General features: G+C 37.0%; 1 protein-coding gene across 2 annotated transcripts in view; it reads right to left on the bottom strand.

The window, feature by feature from the left end:
- Positions 1–6,051: 6,051 nt before the first annotated feature.
- The window catches only part of Msr1 (macrophage scavenger receptor 1), a 63,039-nt gene continuing 51,122 nt past the window's right edge, over positions 6,052–17,968 (bottom strand). For both annotated transcript variants that reach the window (XM_015992820.3, XM_076553511.1), the window contains exon 10: positions 6,052–8,472. In XM_015992820.3, the coding sequence (XP_015848306.2) occupies positions 8,339–8,472 (134 nt within the window). In that variant the 3' untranslated portion in view covers positions 6,052–8,338. The remainder of the gene's footprint in view (positions 8,473–17,968) is intronic.

The raw sequence follows: 17,968 nt of genomic DNA, 5'->3' as shown, positions 1-17,968 counted from the left end.
TTCTAGATATTAAACCTGGGTCCTTGGAAGAATAGACAGTACTAATTCATCAAGCCAGTCTTCTTGCCCTTGCTTTATTCTTACTGATTATAAAAAAAAAAGTGTGTCTGTGTGTGTGCCTATGTGTGTGTGTATCCACATGTGTACAGGTGCCACAGCTGAGTACAAGACCAGCCTGAACTACAATGTAAGACCCAGTTTTATAAGAGTAAACAAAAATTAAAACTATATGTACTGGAAAGAATCCCCAAATTCACAAGCTGATGGTTTTGAAGTTCAGGCAATTATGATAAGTGGAATTTGAAGAACAAATTTTGGGAGTTGGCTCTCCCCTTTCATGGCGGGTTCCTGTGATCAGGCATGGCTAAAAAGTGATTTTACCCACTGAGTCATCTCACCAGTCCTGTTTTATTGTTTTTTAAGAAGCATGCCATTAATATTATGGCTTTATATAGGCATGAGAAAACTAATGCTCATGGATGGATGGTGATAGAGTTGATACTAGGGTGTGGTGGGACCATCATGCAAATCTTCTGGCCAGGAGACTGAAAGAGCAGGTGACGTTGGTAAATGATGGATTAGTCCAGCTGCCATGTCCCTTGCTGAAATAATTCCCCTAATATTTTCCACACGACCCTCTGCTTTTTATGTGCCAATTAGGACCTTTAAGCTCTTTAAGGAAACCACAGAAATTAAAGCAGCTTCCGTTACTAACATTGCTGATATCCACCAATACCACACATGAATTATACAACAAAGGAAGATAATTACACCCAAGTGACTAATCAGATTTACAAAGAAACTCATATTGTTATCAAATATTAAAAATTCCCCACACATACCTATAATTCTTAGTAAAGAATTAGGCCAAGCCAGATTTACAGAAAAGTAAAACAGTCTTTCTCCTCCTTTCTCTTCATCTTTCTAGACAGGAATAATAAAAATAATGAAGCCAATTTGAATCTTATGAGACTGTAGGGCTTACATACATTTTCACCACATAATCTATTCTTCCTAGTAAGGTTTTTTTTTTTTGATGTTATAATACAAGTACATAATTTTTTTCTTTCTGCTTCCTCCTTCCAAACCCTCCCATATTTCCCTCCTTACTCCTTTTCAAACTCATAGCCTATTTCATTTTTCATTAACTGTTACAATTTTGTAGACAGATGTGATACTACATGAGAAAGAATCAAGATATTGGTATCTTATTTGAAAGATGAAAAAGTGTTGAGCATTAGAAAGGAAGCGCCGTTGGTTTCTGTGTTCATCACGGGTCTGGCTGAGCTTCCATTCCATAATTATGTCAGTTTTAGAGGCTGCAGAGCATCACTTCAGCTAAAACAAACCCTGCTTCAGATAGTGCTGTGCCCACCTGCTCCCCAAAGCCTTCAGAGGGGCACTTTTTCTTGCAGTCGCAGGCGGGAACCATCACATAGTACTTCCTTTCCTACACAGTTGCTCTGATTTCCAGCTGTCTTTTGAATCCAATTAAAAATTCCTGGACTGCAGTTTCCACCCTAGTGCCAATGGCTTTGTTTGTCATCCTTTTTGAGTGTACTGCTCATAAAAATCTTGGCGTCAGCCACACACATTCTTCGTTAGATCCCAAGAACTTCAAGGACAGGTCCAACTTGCTTCGTTTTTTCTTTCTGTTGCCCACTTCTCTGCTGCTCACCACAGCCTGGCTGGGATCTGGCTATGCCATGGATTTCTTGGGCATGACTTGTGAGATGTCCCTCCTTTGCCCCCTGGCCCCGCCCCAAGCCGAGTAACAAGCATTCTGTAGATCTAGCCAACTTTTCCTGTGACAGCACTAAAATGAAAAAAATCCATTTTTATTATTATGTTTTTTTTTTCTGGAGAGAAGGGTAAGGGAATAGTGAAGTCAGAAAAGAATCCAAGTGAAGAGAAAGAACCAAAGGCTCTGGGAAGCCCGAGGAAGGTTTGTTGAGGCGGTTTCTGGTACCCCTGCCTCTCCTACATTTACTCCCACCCTGGCTCTTTTCTTAGTATGTGATCTCGTCATAGTCCCACTTAGGATCAGTCTTTGGGAAAATTGCCATATCCCTGTAATTTTGTTTGTTTGTTTGTTTTTGTTTTTTGTTTGTTTCTGGACCCCTGTAAAGGCTTAGAGTAGGCTCTCTCCACTGTCCTTGCCAAGAAATCCGCAGGAAGTCTGGGAAATCCTCTCCTTGTAGAATTTTATCTTCCTCAGGGTGGAAAACACTTCCTTCACTGCATCACACTAATCTGAGTCCCACATTATTTTCCCTCCCTGAAAACATGGGTAACTTAAAAGTTCCATCCACACAATCAATTTCCTATTTTAATTTATGGGGCATTATCATTTTTTAATCTTAATGAAGAAATGGCGCATGGTAGTCTAATGTTATGTTAAAATAAATGAGGGTTTGGATTCAGATGGGAATTTATGTTATGTTAAAATAAATTAGGGTTGTGATTCAGGAGGGTAGGGCCTGAGAGGAGTTGGGAGAGGAAAAACTGTATCAGAATATATTGTATGAAAACAGTCTATTTTCAATAAAAAATAGATTTAAAAAAAGGAAAAGAAGACAGTTCAAAGAACAAAAGAACTTTGAAAGTAACTCCATTTCTGCAACTTTATAGACATCAAATGTGGGAAGGATAGGAAAGATTTGAAGCACCTGAAAAAAGTTGCTTTGGCTCTGTCCATATTTCTCCACCAAGACTCCTTATAATCTCAACCTGAATCAAGCAGTTCACACAGAATTGTTCCATTTTCCATGGCATATGGATAAGCATGGTGGGTTGAATGCCATCCCTATAAAACTTGCAGCCAGCACCATTTCAGCCTGAGTACCCTCACCCTTATCTGAATATTTTGAGAACCAACCTGGAATCACATATTGCATAAAATAATATCTCTAGGTATCATGTTAATATGGCACATAAATGAATTTTATATGGAGAGGAAATGAGGAAGACATTTATCCTCCACACACATGCATGTACACCCACACAAACATGTATATACTCCTCTACACACCACTCTGAGGGGAACACTGGGTCTTGTTGGCCAGATATTATAGCTGAATCAGGGATATCCAGGTTCATGGGGTGATCCTGTCTCAAACATGAGATGGAGAGAGAGATTAAAGAAGACATTATCAGCTTCTGACTTCACCACACACACACACACTCATGCACTCGTACGCACAATGCACACATGCACATTCACATAAAATAGAACTTGAGTACTATGATAAAAATAATTGTCTAATATTACTATGACCCAGATGAACTTCTCCTTCAGTTAATTTATTGCCATCTTTATAGCATATGCCATTTCAATATATCAAAACTTATTTAATTACCTCCTAATTCAAAATGTTTAACACATAATGGAGTTGATTACCAAATATGCTGTTTCTTGAAGTTCCCTCTATATACTCCCAGTTTTCCATTTGCCTTTCTTCTTTTCTCTCCTTCATTCTTCTTTTCTTTTATTCTTAACTTTCTCAGATTACCACTTCTCCCATCTGGTCACTCCAGCAGTTGACTGAGATATATGTCATGCCAGATCTCTGACAAGTACTTGATATCCCTAATAATTGTTTGTTCAGAATAATAGACCTGTGCTCACTTTATTCCACCATTATATCTTTAGAATGGGATGGTTATTTTGTTGTTTAAGGAAAGAAACAAAATAGTGTCATTAATTTTAGCAATCTTTTTGAGAAAATGAAGCATCAGACAATTTTGTGATTAGCAAAAGAAATATTTTCCATGAAGACTGGTTAAACTTGTTTGGGCCTGGGGAGGTTCTTGATGGATGGTTAACACTGTATTTCCAGTCTCTTGCTTTATTCTCTAAAATTATTCCAGTATGTAGTTCTCATTTTTTTTGGTTTTTTTTTAATTAATTTTTATTTTACAATATAATTTAATTCTACATATCAGTCACGGATTCCCTTGCTCTCCCCCCTCCCTCACCCCTCCCCTTCCCCCCAGGGCACCCCCCATTCCCATCTCCTCCAGGGCAAAGACTCTCCCGAGGATTGAGATCAACCTGATAGACTCAGTCCAGGCAGTTCCAGTCCCCTCCTCCCAGGCTGAGACAAGCATTCCTGCATAAGCCCCAGGTTTCAAACAGCCAACTCATGCACTGAGCATAGGACCTGGTACCACTGCCTAGATGCCTCCCAAACAGATCAAGCCAATCAACTGTCTCACCTATTCAGAGGGCCTGATCCAGTTGGGGGCCCCTCAGCCTTTGGTTCATAGTTCATGTGTTTCCATTCATTTGGCTATTTTTCCCTGTGCTTTATCCAACCTTGGTCTCAACAATTCTTGCTCATATAAACCCTCCTCTTTCTCGCCAATTGGACTCCCAGAGCTCCAGCCGGGGCCTAGCTGTGGATCTCTGCATCCACATTCCTCAGTCATTGGATGGGGTTTCTAGCATGACAGTTAGGGTGTTTGGCCATCCTATCACCAGAGTAGGTCAATTCCGGCTGTCTCTCGACCATTGCCAGTAGTCTATTGTGGGGGTATCTTTGTGGATTTCTGTGGGCCACTCTAGCACTTTGTTTCTTCCTTTTCTCATGTGGTCTTCATTTACCATGGTCTCCTATTTATGGTGATATTTTATTTGTACTGAAATGTGATTTTAATTTTATGTTAATAAATAAAGTTGCCCTGGGGTCAGAGCTATTAGAGACATAGCAAGAGCGTGGTGGTTAGACGAGCTAGGTAGATTTCTGTGTGTTCAGGGATACAGCCAGTATTGGAGACCTACGCCTTTAAGACCTGGAGGGCGGTACTTACAGGCAGTGATGAGGCAGTCATGTGGTTGGGTTTACAACCAATGAGAAGGCAGAACAGAAAGAATATTTAAACACGGACAAACAGGAAGTAGCTCTCTCTCGGGGAAGCTAGGAGCACTGCAGGAGGTAAGATTTTATCTCTGAGCTCTGACCTCTCGGCTTTCTTTCACATTGGCTCTGTATTTCTTATTTTAATAAGACGATTGGTTACATCTACACCTATTCCTTGTTCTCCCTCTCTGTTCTTGATCCAGCTGGGATCTTCTGCTCCCCCAAGTTCTCTTTCCCTCGACCCTTGCCCTTCATTACTCCAACTCACATCCAGGCTGTTCATGTAGATCTCATCCATTTCTCCATCATTGGGCGATCCCCGTGCCTTTCTTGGGGTCCTCTTTTCCAGGCAGCCTCCCTGGTGTTGTGAGTAGCAGTCCAGTCATCCTTGTTCCACATCTAGTATCCTCCTATGAGTGAGTACATACCATGTTTGTCTTTCTGAGTCTGGGTTTCCTCACTCAGGATGATTTTTTCTAGATCCATCCATTTGCCTGCAAACCTCATGATGTCATTGTTTTTCTTTGCTGAGTAGTATTCCATTGTGTATATGTAGCACATTCTATTTATCCATTCTTCAGTTGAAGGGTATCTAGGTTGTTTCCAGGTTCTGGCTATTACAAACAATGCTGATATGAACATAGGTTTTCATATCATATTTTTTTAAATCAGGGAATCCAACTGAACTCGAAGAGCCATATTCACATTTACAGTTTTAAAAATGAATACAGTAATATACTTTGTATTTCTGATATGTGATTTTTTGTAGAAAAAAGAAACTACATAGCAATGGTTTTATGTTTTATATAACTCGTTTATAATCTGAGAATATATGATTCAATCTCAGCATTGTGTTGCCTTCATAAAGCAAAGATTAGCGGTGAAGTCTTAACTGTCATCCTACTTTAAAAGGTGACTAGCTCAGTACATAATTGCAATTCTGCAATGGTCTCTATTCTCTTATCTTTTGTACCTAAGTTTCAAAATCCAGAACAACACTTGTTCTGTTCCCTGTGTGCAAGGACGTCTTTCTTTTCCTTTTTTTGTATTCTCATCTCATTTATAAAAGTTTCAAGTTTCAAAATATTCAATTGGATACATCATTATTTTTAAAAATTCCATGTAAAATCCCAGAGAAAGCATATTCCTTACTATTTTCATTTTGTGAAAGTCACTAGATAAAACCCACTTATTAGATGATTGGTTTATTTTGGAACATGTTTTGAGTGATAGCCCATCACTGCAGGGAAGGCAACATGGCAGGAGCATGTGGGAGCATAAAGAAATGAAAATCTGTTCTCCACCTACTTTCCATTTTCATTTAGTGCCAGAACCACAACCAATAAGATAGAGTCGCAAAATTCAGGTCTTGGTTTCTCATTTAAATCTCTTTGGAAATGCTTTCAAGGAGATGGCTAGAGGTGTATCTTCTAGATCATCCTAAATCCCAATAGCATGACCAGTAATGTTAACCGTCACATAGCCACCCCTGTCATATTAACATAATACTCAAGTTAAATCCTAACATGTTGTCCCTGGTTCCTAAAGTTTCACATTAATCTCATAATGCAAAACACATTTAGTTTATTTTCAAAGAGTCCTCAAAGCCATAAGAGTTTCAAAACTGTTCAGAATAGAAGTTCAGAATCCCTTCTTAGAATCAGACAATCTCTTCCCTGTGAAATCCTACTTTTAAAAAGCACAAGTTACATACTTCTAGTATATAATCTCACAATAGCAATTGTGATATCACAATTGGCAATAAATATTGCCAATCCAAAAGGGATGAATTGAATCATAGTAAAGAAAGAACAGTCAAAAAACCACTGAAATCCAATATGGTAAACATTAACTCCCATAATTCCATGTTAGGCACATGGATTCCCAGAGAAATCATCTGGATTCCTAAAGTACTGGGTAACCTAGAAATTCTATTTCTGCTATCTCAGCACACTTAAACTTTCTCTTGGATAATAAGTTCTACTCTGTACATGAAGCTTTTCTCGGTAGATGTCTCTCAGTCCTGGCAGCACTGACTCAGCTGAGGCTTCACCTTCACAGCTTCACACAATGTCCTCTAGGGGATTCTTTATAGGAAATCTGACTCTGACACATACTTCCTGACCTCACTGTCTTTCTAGTATCTTGTTGTAAGCCTCTGCGAATCCCTTGCTCTTTTATTTTCTACCATATGGAATGAGGCTTCGAAGTTTGGTCTTGAAATACAGTCTGGACCCTTTCTGCCAAACGATTACAAAGGTCTCTGTGTACACTGGTGGCTGATTCCAGGACAAAACTTTTCTAGGAAATTGTTTTCTGCAGAGAATCCCTTGAGCAGAATTTTCAGTTCAATTTCTGTCCATTCAAATAAATTTGCATTTTTATAAGTTAGAGACTTTCCTCGGTGTTGTTATCGGGGCACCCTTATTTTTTTCTACTGCAAAACGTGAAGTTTCTCATTAATTTTTCAAATCATTTTAACAATCACAGTTCCTTTCTCTCCCACTTCTTTCTCAGCAACTTTAAACCAGTGCATGTTCATTTCTCACTAAAACTGCACATTTTTCATATCTTCCTGCTCCACTTCTTGCTCTTTTTCATTGTAGATTTGTATGAAAACAGATTTGTAACAACGTCACAGACTGAACCAATTAGATCATGAAGTTTTATCCACTAAGGATACTAGCCCATTGGTTTTTATTTAGTCTAGAACACAAATAGAATGAAATCATAGTAGTTTCTGGAAGGTAACATGAATGGCCCTTTCCAGGTCTTGATAGAATCCTTATATCCTTTTGAAACCTCTGGAAACTGACTTTTAGCATTTGCATTTTTCTCACCATTATGAACTTCCAAATTCCTACCAGGAGAGTCCATTAAGCTCTGCTTATAGCATTGTAGAGCAGCTACAGCTTATGGCTCTAAACTTTCCTCCATTCCTCCAGTTAAATTAATTCAACAAGTTGACAAGCTGTAGCCAGGTTTACGGCAATTACAACCCCACTTCTGGTACAAATTTTCTCCACTTGCTATTTTTCCTCATTGCTATAAATGAAACTCGAGAAAGGACTTTTTTTTGACTCATGGCTTCAGGTAGTCTGTCTCAGTAATAGAAGCATTATATAGTTAGTGTTCATCCCATGAACAATGGAATAGCACTACCAACAACTCTACCTCAGTTTAATGTCCTCATAGAAATAACCGTATTTTTGCCACACGAGGCAAAAATTGCCACTTGTAGATTCTTTCAAGCTGACAATCAAAATTGACCATTGCGAGAAGTTAGAATGCTTCATATATAGACATAGATTAAGTCTGATGAGTTTAAAAACGTTTTCCAGTCACTTAAAATATTCTTTTTCTTTTACCAATACTGTGAATCTCTTTACTATCCATTAAAATGGTTTTAGTGGAGCAGGGCAACTAAAATAATTTTACAACAGTGATTTCATAAATGTTAGTGAAATTATGATGTATTATGAAGTGCATGTAACTCCAGCATCTTCGGCATGTGAACAGGCTAACACTCCCCATTGCCTGATTTTACAGTCTTCAATAGATGATTCTCTCCCAAAACACATCACTTCATTCAGCCATATTGGACCAGTACCTGCAATAATCAGATACATCTGCATTAGTAACTATGGCTAAGGGTTTATGATTGAATGGGGCAAAGCATTGGTTACTCTTTATATGCAAGTACTGTGAATCTAGATTTGGCTTTCCTGCCTCAGAAAACTTCATACTTTGCAACCCTGGAAACTACTAGACTGCAAAATAATAATAGTTACAAAAAAGTCCCTGCACAGTTCTGTGAAAGCCCAGATTAAAGGCTAATTGATTGTCTTCCTGAGGATGCATTGGCTTTGGTTGTTAATCTAAAAATAAGGAAGCATTGACAGCAGTGGATCTATGTAATGACATGCTGATTGAAGTGTTCTTAGATGTTGGAATTTTGGTGCATACCTGGAGATAAAAATACCGGCAGAAAATGGATGGCATGGCAGAAACCTCTTTTCTTCTGTAGCTTTTAGCTATTAGTGTATTTCACTGAGCATTGCCTAGTTTACCAAATAGCCTATCTATTTTAATGAAACTACCATATTGATTTAGTAAAGCATTTGTAAAATCATCTTATAAGGAAACCCTGGACTGAAAGTGGTGTTGATTTTAAGCACAAGCAAATAAAAAATTGGTGAGGCTAAAACACATTCACTTTCTCTGAGGTCATTCACAGGTTCATTATAATGAAGAAAAACTACTCACTAGTAGACTACCTAACAAATATTTAATTTAATAAATAAGCAGACTAAGGTGCCACTAAAGATAGAATTTTATCAAGAAGAAAACAATTGTTTTTGGAAAGGAAGCTGTGTTATGAAAGATAAATTTAAAAATAAGTGAATGGAAATATTTTTTGACATTCTTTTTTCAGTGTATCACTGTAAAAATTCTTATTTTTTATTCTTAAGATATTAGAAAACAGAACCTTTAGGAAACATAAACATGTGCTTACATCAGGTTTTGTTGGCCATATTAAATCCAAACTTCTAGATGAGGTTTTCAGAACAATAGGTAGATGGTGAATTATAAACATAATTGCATAGTAATATGTGCATACAGAAACAATCAGCTACTGATGATGTCATAATTCATAGTGTAGAAAACACGTGATCTAAAGCATAGATAAAGCTTTTTCATTATAAACAAAAATACTTATTTCATATGGCAAGGGAAGCATAGAAATGTTTAATATTTTAGAATAGTCTCTGGGTATCTAAAACACAATTAATGACTGAAACAAGACATATTTGGTAGGTTAAATTGGAATTTGGACTATATTATAAAAACTCTTGAATTATACATAGAGAGCCATCAAAATACATACATCATCAGATATATATTTTACAGTTGTATGTCAAAGTGGAAGTTTAATGGAAAAATTTTCAAGGGAGAAAGAAGCTTCATAAGATTCATTTATGGAAATTTTCCTTGAAGACTCAATTTTTATTTGTTTGTGGAATAGAACAGGAAGACCACTTTTCCATACATAACAAAGATTGGTACATTCCTTTAAGATTTAAGTAACATGTCTCTACTAGGAAGATCTAAACACAAGACACAATTTTGTTTTGCATTATCAAGGCAATTATAAATATGTGTTTTCATGTAATGGTTAATAAATTATCAGAATCCAAATATTTCTTTTGTTTTGATTTATTTGTTTTATTGGTTTTGTTTGTTTGTTTGTTTTAATTTGGTGTTTGGGGAATTGAATCCAGGATGTTGGGTATGCTAAGCTCAAGTGATCTGCTCCTACTGTACACCTCCAGCCCTCAATGTCCTATTACAAAAAAGCAAAGGATTTCTGGGATGCTCAAATATAAAAGTAATACTAATAAGCTTGAGAATTCAATCATCTGGAGAATGTCTACAACAACACTGTACTTTTGTGATTGAAATGTGAAGACATAAAAAAATGTAAGAAAATAAAATATCAAAGGTAGAAACCTTGCAAGGAATACTTTTTAGTTCTCAAATTGCTTATTGGGTATGGCATGACCTTTTCAGTATTTGTGAATATTTATTTGTGTGTGCATTTTCTTTCCACTACATAAAAAATCTTACAGAAAGTTCTGGAAAGCCCTAAAGGGATACTAAAAGAAACACAGACAAATAACAGCCATGTATGGTCACTCCCATGCTTACATGGAATAAAGACAAAGCAGAAGGAAATATACCAATTGTACTCATCACATGCAAATGTAAATAAACAGAGGTGAAACTGTGGAGAAACCATGGCCTTGCTATTCCTCTGGGAACAGAAGAAAGGAAAGGCTCATGGCCTCTGTCCTTGGGCTACTGTGATGGGTTTACTTTGAATTATTTTGTAGCTCTATTCATTTAGTTCAGACCTTAGCAGTACAGCTTTTCTCATCCACGAAAAGAGATGTGAGAGTGAGAAGAATCCCACTGGTGGCAGCTATTCCAGTAAGTAAGAAAATAAAACCACCTAGTCAATGTGCCGATAGGTGAGTACACAGGGTTATAGAGACTGTGACTAAACAGTTCATCTAGAATCCTGAGTGCTGGAATCCTGAGGGTGTGGTGATGAGAACACAAACACAGGCTTATATGACAGGACTCACTCATGGTTTGTTTGATTCAATGACTCTTTGAATTCTCCACCAATATTAAATAATTAAATTCCATTTTTGTTCTAATTTTCTACTGACAGAACAGAAACTGATGTAGAAGTAGGAACTTTGCCCAAAGCCACACAGAATCCCTATGTTATGTCTGCCCAGAGCCGATCAATATTCACTGCATTCCTCTGCATTTCTTAGATTTAACCATACCATGAATCTGTTTTGAGTGCAAAGAATTCAAATCCCACACTCGCTTGGAATGACTTCCACCTGGGGGCTTATGTTCTAGGTGGATAAAACAATTGATGTTGCAAACGTGGTAGCAGAGTTTATATTTGCATCCATAACTTTTGCCTATTATTCTAGACCTCACAGTGAGGACAGACACAGGTGATAAAATTTAAGGCCCCATCAATGATTATCTCTTTTGCTGAGCAGAAAGGACTCAGTAACTGTGGGAACATTTGGAGTGCTTGAAGATGATATCCTAGGTATTTCTGCTCTGATTCTGTTTATTCTCTAACTTTTAAAATAAAGGCAATACTTCCATTTCAAAGACTCAGAGGATACAAAGCTATCTCAAAATAGGAGAGAGTAAAGCTAAGTAAAACCATGAAGACACCAAACCCAGTACTATTTACTCATCACACAGAAGCTAACTAGAGGTGAGGAAATAATTTATAAATATTTGTTTTATTTTTGTATTAATATATTCAGAATCTATTGAGCCTAAGGGAAAATTTTATTTAATACACATTTTCCAGCTTATTCTAAATGGTTTTCTGCCTTTAAAAATTAAAGCATAGGTAGCATAAAATTCATAAAAATTTTATCTTTATGCAAAACTAATAGATTTAAAAAGTAAATTTGCTTTTGTTTCTTTAGATAATAACAATTATTTAAGGAATTCTGCTTTTGTTGTAGTCACTGCTGGGTGTTTGTGTGTAATATATTCTTTGTACTCACTGGGAACATACGTAACTTGTGTAGAATTTAGTAGATATGCTTCCGACCAAATTACTACCCAGTTGACCTAGCTAGAGTTATTTATCATTTGTCTATCTATATATTTGTCTCCTATCTCTATCTATATATCATCTTTCTACCACACCTATCGACGTACGCATGGATATATTTATGATTGATTTCTCTTGAAATTTGTTAACTGTTAGAGAAAACAAATAACATGCTTTTGTGTTTCTAAAAGCAAGCAAGAATGAAAGCATTGTCTATAGTTTTTGGAGTTTTGTGATCCTGGTTTATATTGCTTGGTGGTTATATTTCCTCTTAACCTTGAAAAAGAACAATATCAGCACTTTTTGAGTGACAAGTATCTTTAATCTTCATATTAATCCAATTTTTAGAGAGAGGAGGATCATAAGATTTCACATATTAATTGATATATGGTGAAGTGATAAGATTTTCTGTCAGCTGCTGAGTAGATGGACTGGTTAACCAAAAGGTCCCTGTTTTCTTGAAGTATCTGCATGTGTTTTAATTATATCTAGTTGTAGATGTGTGATACGAATTCATATCACTTTTGTGACTTGTAGATTTGAAGTGTATCATGTAAAGATTTTTCTTTGAGAGAAAACAATGCTTTGTTTTGAAACTGAAACACCGTTGGTATCAAAACAGAATAGAACATGTTAGCCCTGCAGTTCAGAGTCTTGTTCTGTGGTTCTGAAAGTCTACATACTTCCCTTGATTTTTGTCCTTTATTGAATTGCATCAAAAAGCAGGGCTAACATGATTATAAGATTGCATTTGGTTTTGGTATTCTATGACATTAAGGTTGTAAATGAGCAAGTTTATTTAGGGGGAAAAATCTCACTGACAAAAAATTTAGAATGATTGTGTCTAGTAGAAAAAACTATGGGTGCTAGATGAAAACATTAACTTGCCAAAAAATCCTTGCCTGCTTGATGACTGAAAATTTGGGCTAGTTTTGTGATCTAAACTTGTAGTGGTATTTGCTCCACCCATGACCTTGGGTTATAAGGCCAAAGGAGGCGGTGCTTCCTGCCTTTGTATGTGATCTCTTATAAGGGAAGGGAGAAGAGTCACATGTCCCTTCTCCTTGCTTCTTCCTGCAAGGAGGATTTACTCCCAGTCAGATCAGAGGACAACTTCAGCTGTCTACTCCGTTCTGTATTCGTGAGTGTATTTCCTCAATTTATATCTTAATAAATTCTGTTACCCATTTAATAGACTTATGTGGATTGACCTTAATATATACTAGCCATACTTAAACTACAGAAAATGGTTTGGGGCATTGTATATATTTCTCAAAAGCACCTACCTGTAATCCTCAAAGGGGATTATACAGTAAGCTAAATGACAGCAAAGTACACTTGGTTCTCTCTTTGCTACTATAACTAATAAAATAGGCAGGGTAGACTCCATGATCTCTTCAATAATACCCACATTCAAATATTTACATTTCAAAACTTTTACAAAATATTTATGCTGGGGGTGGATAGGAAGCAGGTGTGTGCATATTTGGGTGCAGGTATGTGTACGTACATCTGAGTGCATGTGTGTGGAGGCCAGAGGTCAACTCAGGTATCATTCTTGATTACTCTTCATCTTATGTTTTGAGACAGAGTCTCTCAGTGAACCTGGAGCTCATAGGTTTAGCAAAACTGGATGGTCATTGATCTCTGGAGATCTGCTTGTCTCTATCACTCCCAGTACTATTGTTACAAATGCTTGTTGCCACTACTTGGGTTTTTATGTAGATGCTGGACTATGAACTCAGGTTCTCATGGTTACTGGGTAAGTGCTTTACCAAAAGTTCTATAGTGCCAGCCACTACATTTCCAAATCTTTAATGCTGAGGGACATTATGAGTGACATTGCCTTTATCTTTGGAATTATTTTTATAACCATTCACTGCAAGATAGGTCAAAGATGCAGAGATAAATTTGGTTTGCTTCCTCTCTTCTTTAGCGTTTTTTTAAATTTCACTAAATATGGAAAGTGGTAGCAATTAATATGAAAGCAAAGAATAGCTACGAGTTTGCAAGAGACAGCACCATGACGATAATTTTCTTTTGTTTCTGTTCTAAAGTTTAGAGGTTTGCACCGTTAATTTAGGAGAAGGAAAACAGCTGCTTTTTTTTCAACTCTTACTCTCCTGAGCAGGTTCCTGGAGATAGCATGGTTGTCTGATAAAGTCCATCCTTGTTTGCTACAGAGTGGACACTAGGATGAGGTTGGAGGGCCTGCATAGAGAAGAGGGGTCCTTCTCCCTCCTCCAATGACCAGCACCAGCTAACTCTGCACTGCCTGAAACTCACTGGCTTCATCTTCTCAGGAAAAGAAAGAACATTTCATTTCATGCACACAGCAAGGAAAGGACCTAGTTAAAGGAGCATGCTTTAAGCTTTATTCCAATAAATCATTTCGCTGGCTGCTGCAAAACTAATTGTTTTTAAAGCTAACAAGGATTATCTCTGGTAAGCCAGGTTTGCTATTTTGAAACCTAAAAGAAAAGAAAGGAAAAAGAAAAGTAGGTTGAGGGAACTGTGTCCAGAAAACTACATTCTCTCTGAAATGGGGGAATTATATCAAGTGGATGAGTTAAATTTTTTCCTTTTATTTAAATTTTGGCAGTTGTAGACAATATAAAATTAACTGGATTTTTCATATTTTCCCAAGCAAATAATAAATAATTAAAATTCACACGCATGTAGCATGAATCATGAAAAGTCTTATTAATAAAATCAAACCTGAGCCAGGTATTGGGGTGAATGCTGGAAGATCAGAGAATCAGCACAAGCCACAGCCACCTCACCTCACCATTTCCTCAGCTGATCCTGTTTCCTCAGACTGGAAGCCTCTGAGTCCTCATCCAGAATGAATCTCAGCTGAACTGCTGCTCAAAAGCCTAAAAGCTTAACCAGCCAAAAGCTTCTAGTTTCTGGTCTTCACACCTTATATACCTTTCCGCTTTCTGCCATCACTCTCTGGGATTAAAGGCTCATTTCTTGGGATAAAAGGCATCAGTAACCATGCCTGGCTATTTCTAATGTATCCCTGAACTCACAGAGATCCAGATGGATTTCTGCCTCTGGAATGCTAGGATTATAGGCATGTGTGCCACCATTTTCTAGCTTCTGTATCTACTGGATGTTCTGTTCTCTGGCCCCAGATAAATTTATTAGGATACACAGTATTTTGGGGAATACAATACCACCACACATGTATGTTTGTCTTTTGCTCCCTGCCATTCATTCATTTCTCTAGGTTTGCTTTTCTGTCTCTATTCTGCAATCAGAACTGACTTTCCCCATCTCCTGGGTAGAACTGTAATGACATGGGGAGAGGTATTAGAACAAAGTTCTAAAAATCTTACAAAAACAGTTCTTTGCTGGGTCTAAGCCCAAAGTAGCTTACTAGGCAAGTCTGTCTCATATAATATTCCATGATGTAGACCACAGCACTTAAATTTCAAAATGTTTTCATTTTTCATTCAGAACAACCCCTCTTGGTTTGTTTATCTCTGTTTCCCATCTCATCTTGCTTCATTCTTTAAATTTTCCTAATCATATTTCAGTGGGTTAGTAGTGAGAACTGAAGGAAGGGTTGGACTGACATGGAGCAGTGTTGTCAGACCTCTTTTCACACACCCTCACAACGGAAAATTGCATTTACCTTTCTGACTCATGGAGTAGCTCTGACGTCACTGTGTGCTATCATTCTGCATCGTTCTATGTAATTCTGGCTCTACTTTCAAGCAGAGTGCCAAACGCACTTCTAACTATTGAGTGTGCACTGCTTGTGAGCACAGACCTTTGAGTACTAGGCAGGTCTTCTAGTGGGTGTTTTCCACATGCTTGTGCCCTTGAGATTATAAACAGATCTGTGACAATATTGTTCTCATTTTATTGAAATGATGAGGATAAAGGTACCAAAGCTGAGGTTTCAACATCCATCTTCTGCATTCTAAAGCTTCTTGTCTTTCTAATTGGCTTCACAAAGTGCTCAGAAGTGTATAAAGAAAAGTAATGTGCTTGTCCACTGTATGGATTTATGGAATAAGTTTTGAGGCACTGTTCAGAATTACCTTATAACATACATACACAGCCTTGTTAAGTGAGGCCTATTAGAAAAGAACTCTGTTAAGTCAGAAAGAGAACCTTTAAGAGATTTGTCATTAATTAGCTACATAAATAATTTCACTTGATGCTAAATTCTGTCATTCCACTCTTTGCTAGAAGAGAAAGCATTTTCAGGCATGTGCTCAGATGTGTATTTCCTTGGAATGAGTACAAGCTTAGAAGAACCATGCGACAATTGAACTTTATTGTCAACTTGACTGGATTTAGAATCTCCTAGATGGTGAGGTATGCCTCTCAATATGCCTAGGGATGACTTCTCTGGAATATTTGACTTGAGAGGCTAGTCCTCATAGTTAGGGCAACATTAGGATCATGCCCTTTCCCAATGCTGTTTCTGCCTAGATTGTAAGACTCAATTAAAAGACATTTGAAATCTATAGCAAGCCTACACGCTCAGATAAATAGGCCCAGAATCACATTGTATTTTGTCAAAGCTTATTAAATCTCCAAAATTACAATTTATCTACTTATGTCACATTGAATGTGATGTTCTTTCTGTACTAGATGTAAGGTTCACCTGAAGATATGAAACATGAATTAACTGTATGTGTCTTAATGAAACAAATTGAAATGAAGATTTGGCTTTTTTTTTTTCAATGAAGATCGAGCTTGAGAATAAAGGAGATCTACATGTTGTTATTCTAAACCAGAAGGAGGGTCAACCATTTGCCAGGTAAAGAGACATTGCGGCAGAAATTGCATATTCTCTTAATCCAGAGATATTGACTTCATAGGTGGCAAAGCCTTTGAAAATGTTCTACATATTTATTTAAAGTGAACAGATTTCCATTCTGTCTATTTTCTAAAGTCAGGCAGATTTCCCTACAACATATGGAAACTCACACTGTCAGTTCAGTTCTTATAACTCTTTTCTTATAAAAATTAACCTATTGATTGGAAGTATTTCACTCTGAAAAGCAAATTTAAGCACAGAAGAATGCTTAACATCTTCACATATCATTGTTTCTATTTTCATTTGTTTTATTTGTTTGAGAGAGGTCTTGGTAGGTAGCCTAGGCTGTCTTTGACTTTATATCTTCTTGCCTTAGCATTTCCAGTGCTCTGAGTAGAGGTGTGGAATCCCATACTAGATAAACTCACAACTTATGAAGTAGAACAGAAGTCCTGAAGGTGTGGTAGGGATGGGAAGTTTGTAACCACATCAATTCATTGTATTATGGTAAATGTAGATATTTTCCACTTCCTTTGCTTCTCCGATTCACCCTTTTTTAAATGGGGTAGTGACTTCTGTCTTTTTATTTTATTTTTATTTTATTTTTTTTTCTGGAGCTGGGGACTGAACCCAGGGCCTTGCGTTGTTTGCTAGGCAAGCGCTCTACCACTGAGCTAAAACCCCAACCCCCAATTCAGCTTTTATAGCACAAATTAAATAAAAATAGATAATCAGGAACTTAATTTGGGTACAGAAACTCTGCATACCAGGAATCTGTTTTCTTACTTTTGGTTTCTTCACCAGATTAAAGCGTGTGTTTGAAGACTTATAACCTGAGATCCCTGCTCAAATCCATCTCTTATTACCTATTATGAGAATTTATTTAAGGAAAAGATGTAATTGTGACACATTGTCAATTCTGTTAAATGTGCTCAGCATAACATCAGGCTCAAAGTTATCACTAAATGGTAGTATCATATCTCCAAGTCATACCTCTTATGGGAATATTAAGCATCTAATCTTATCCTAGTATTGTTATATGATAATTTCCTATATGTCCAATTTTAGAAATATAAATGAGAGGAAATATTATTTTATCTTTATAATTTTACATAAATTTCTTCTCTATTTCTTTTTTTCTGATTGACCACATGCACC

This window comes from Peromyscus maniculatus, chromosome 17 (genome assembly GCF_049852395.1).
Source record: "Peromyscus maniculatus bairdii isolate BWxNUB_F1_BW_parent chromosome 17, HU_Pman_BW_mat_3.1, whole genome shotgun sequence".
In the NCBI taxonomy this organism is placed as follows: Eukaryota; Metazoa; Chordata; class Mammalia; order Rodentia; family Cricetidae; genus Peromyscus; species Peromyscus maniculatus.
Note: the sequence above shows the minus strand (reverse complement) of the source record. Positions and strands in the feature narration are given on the sequence as shown.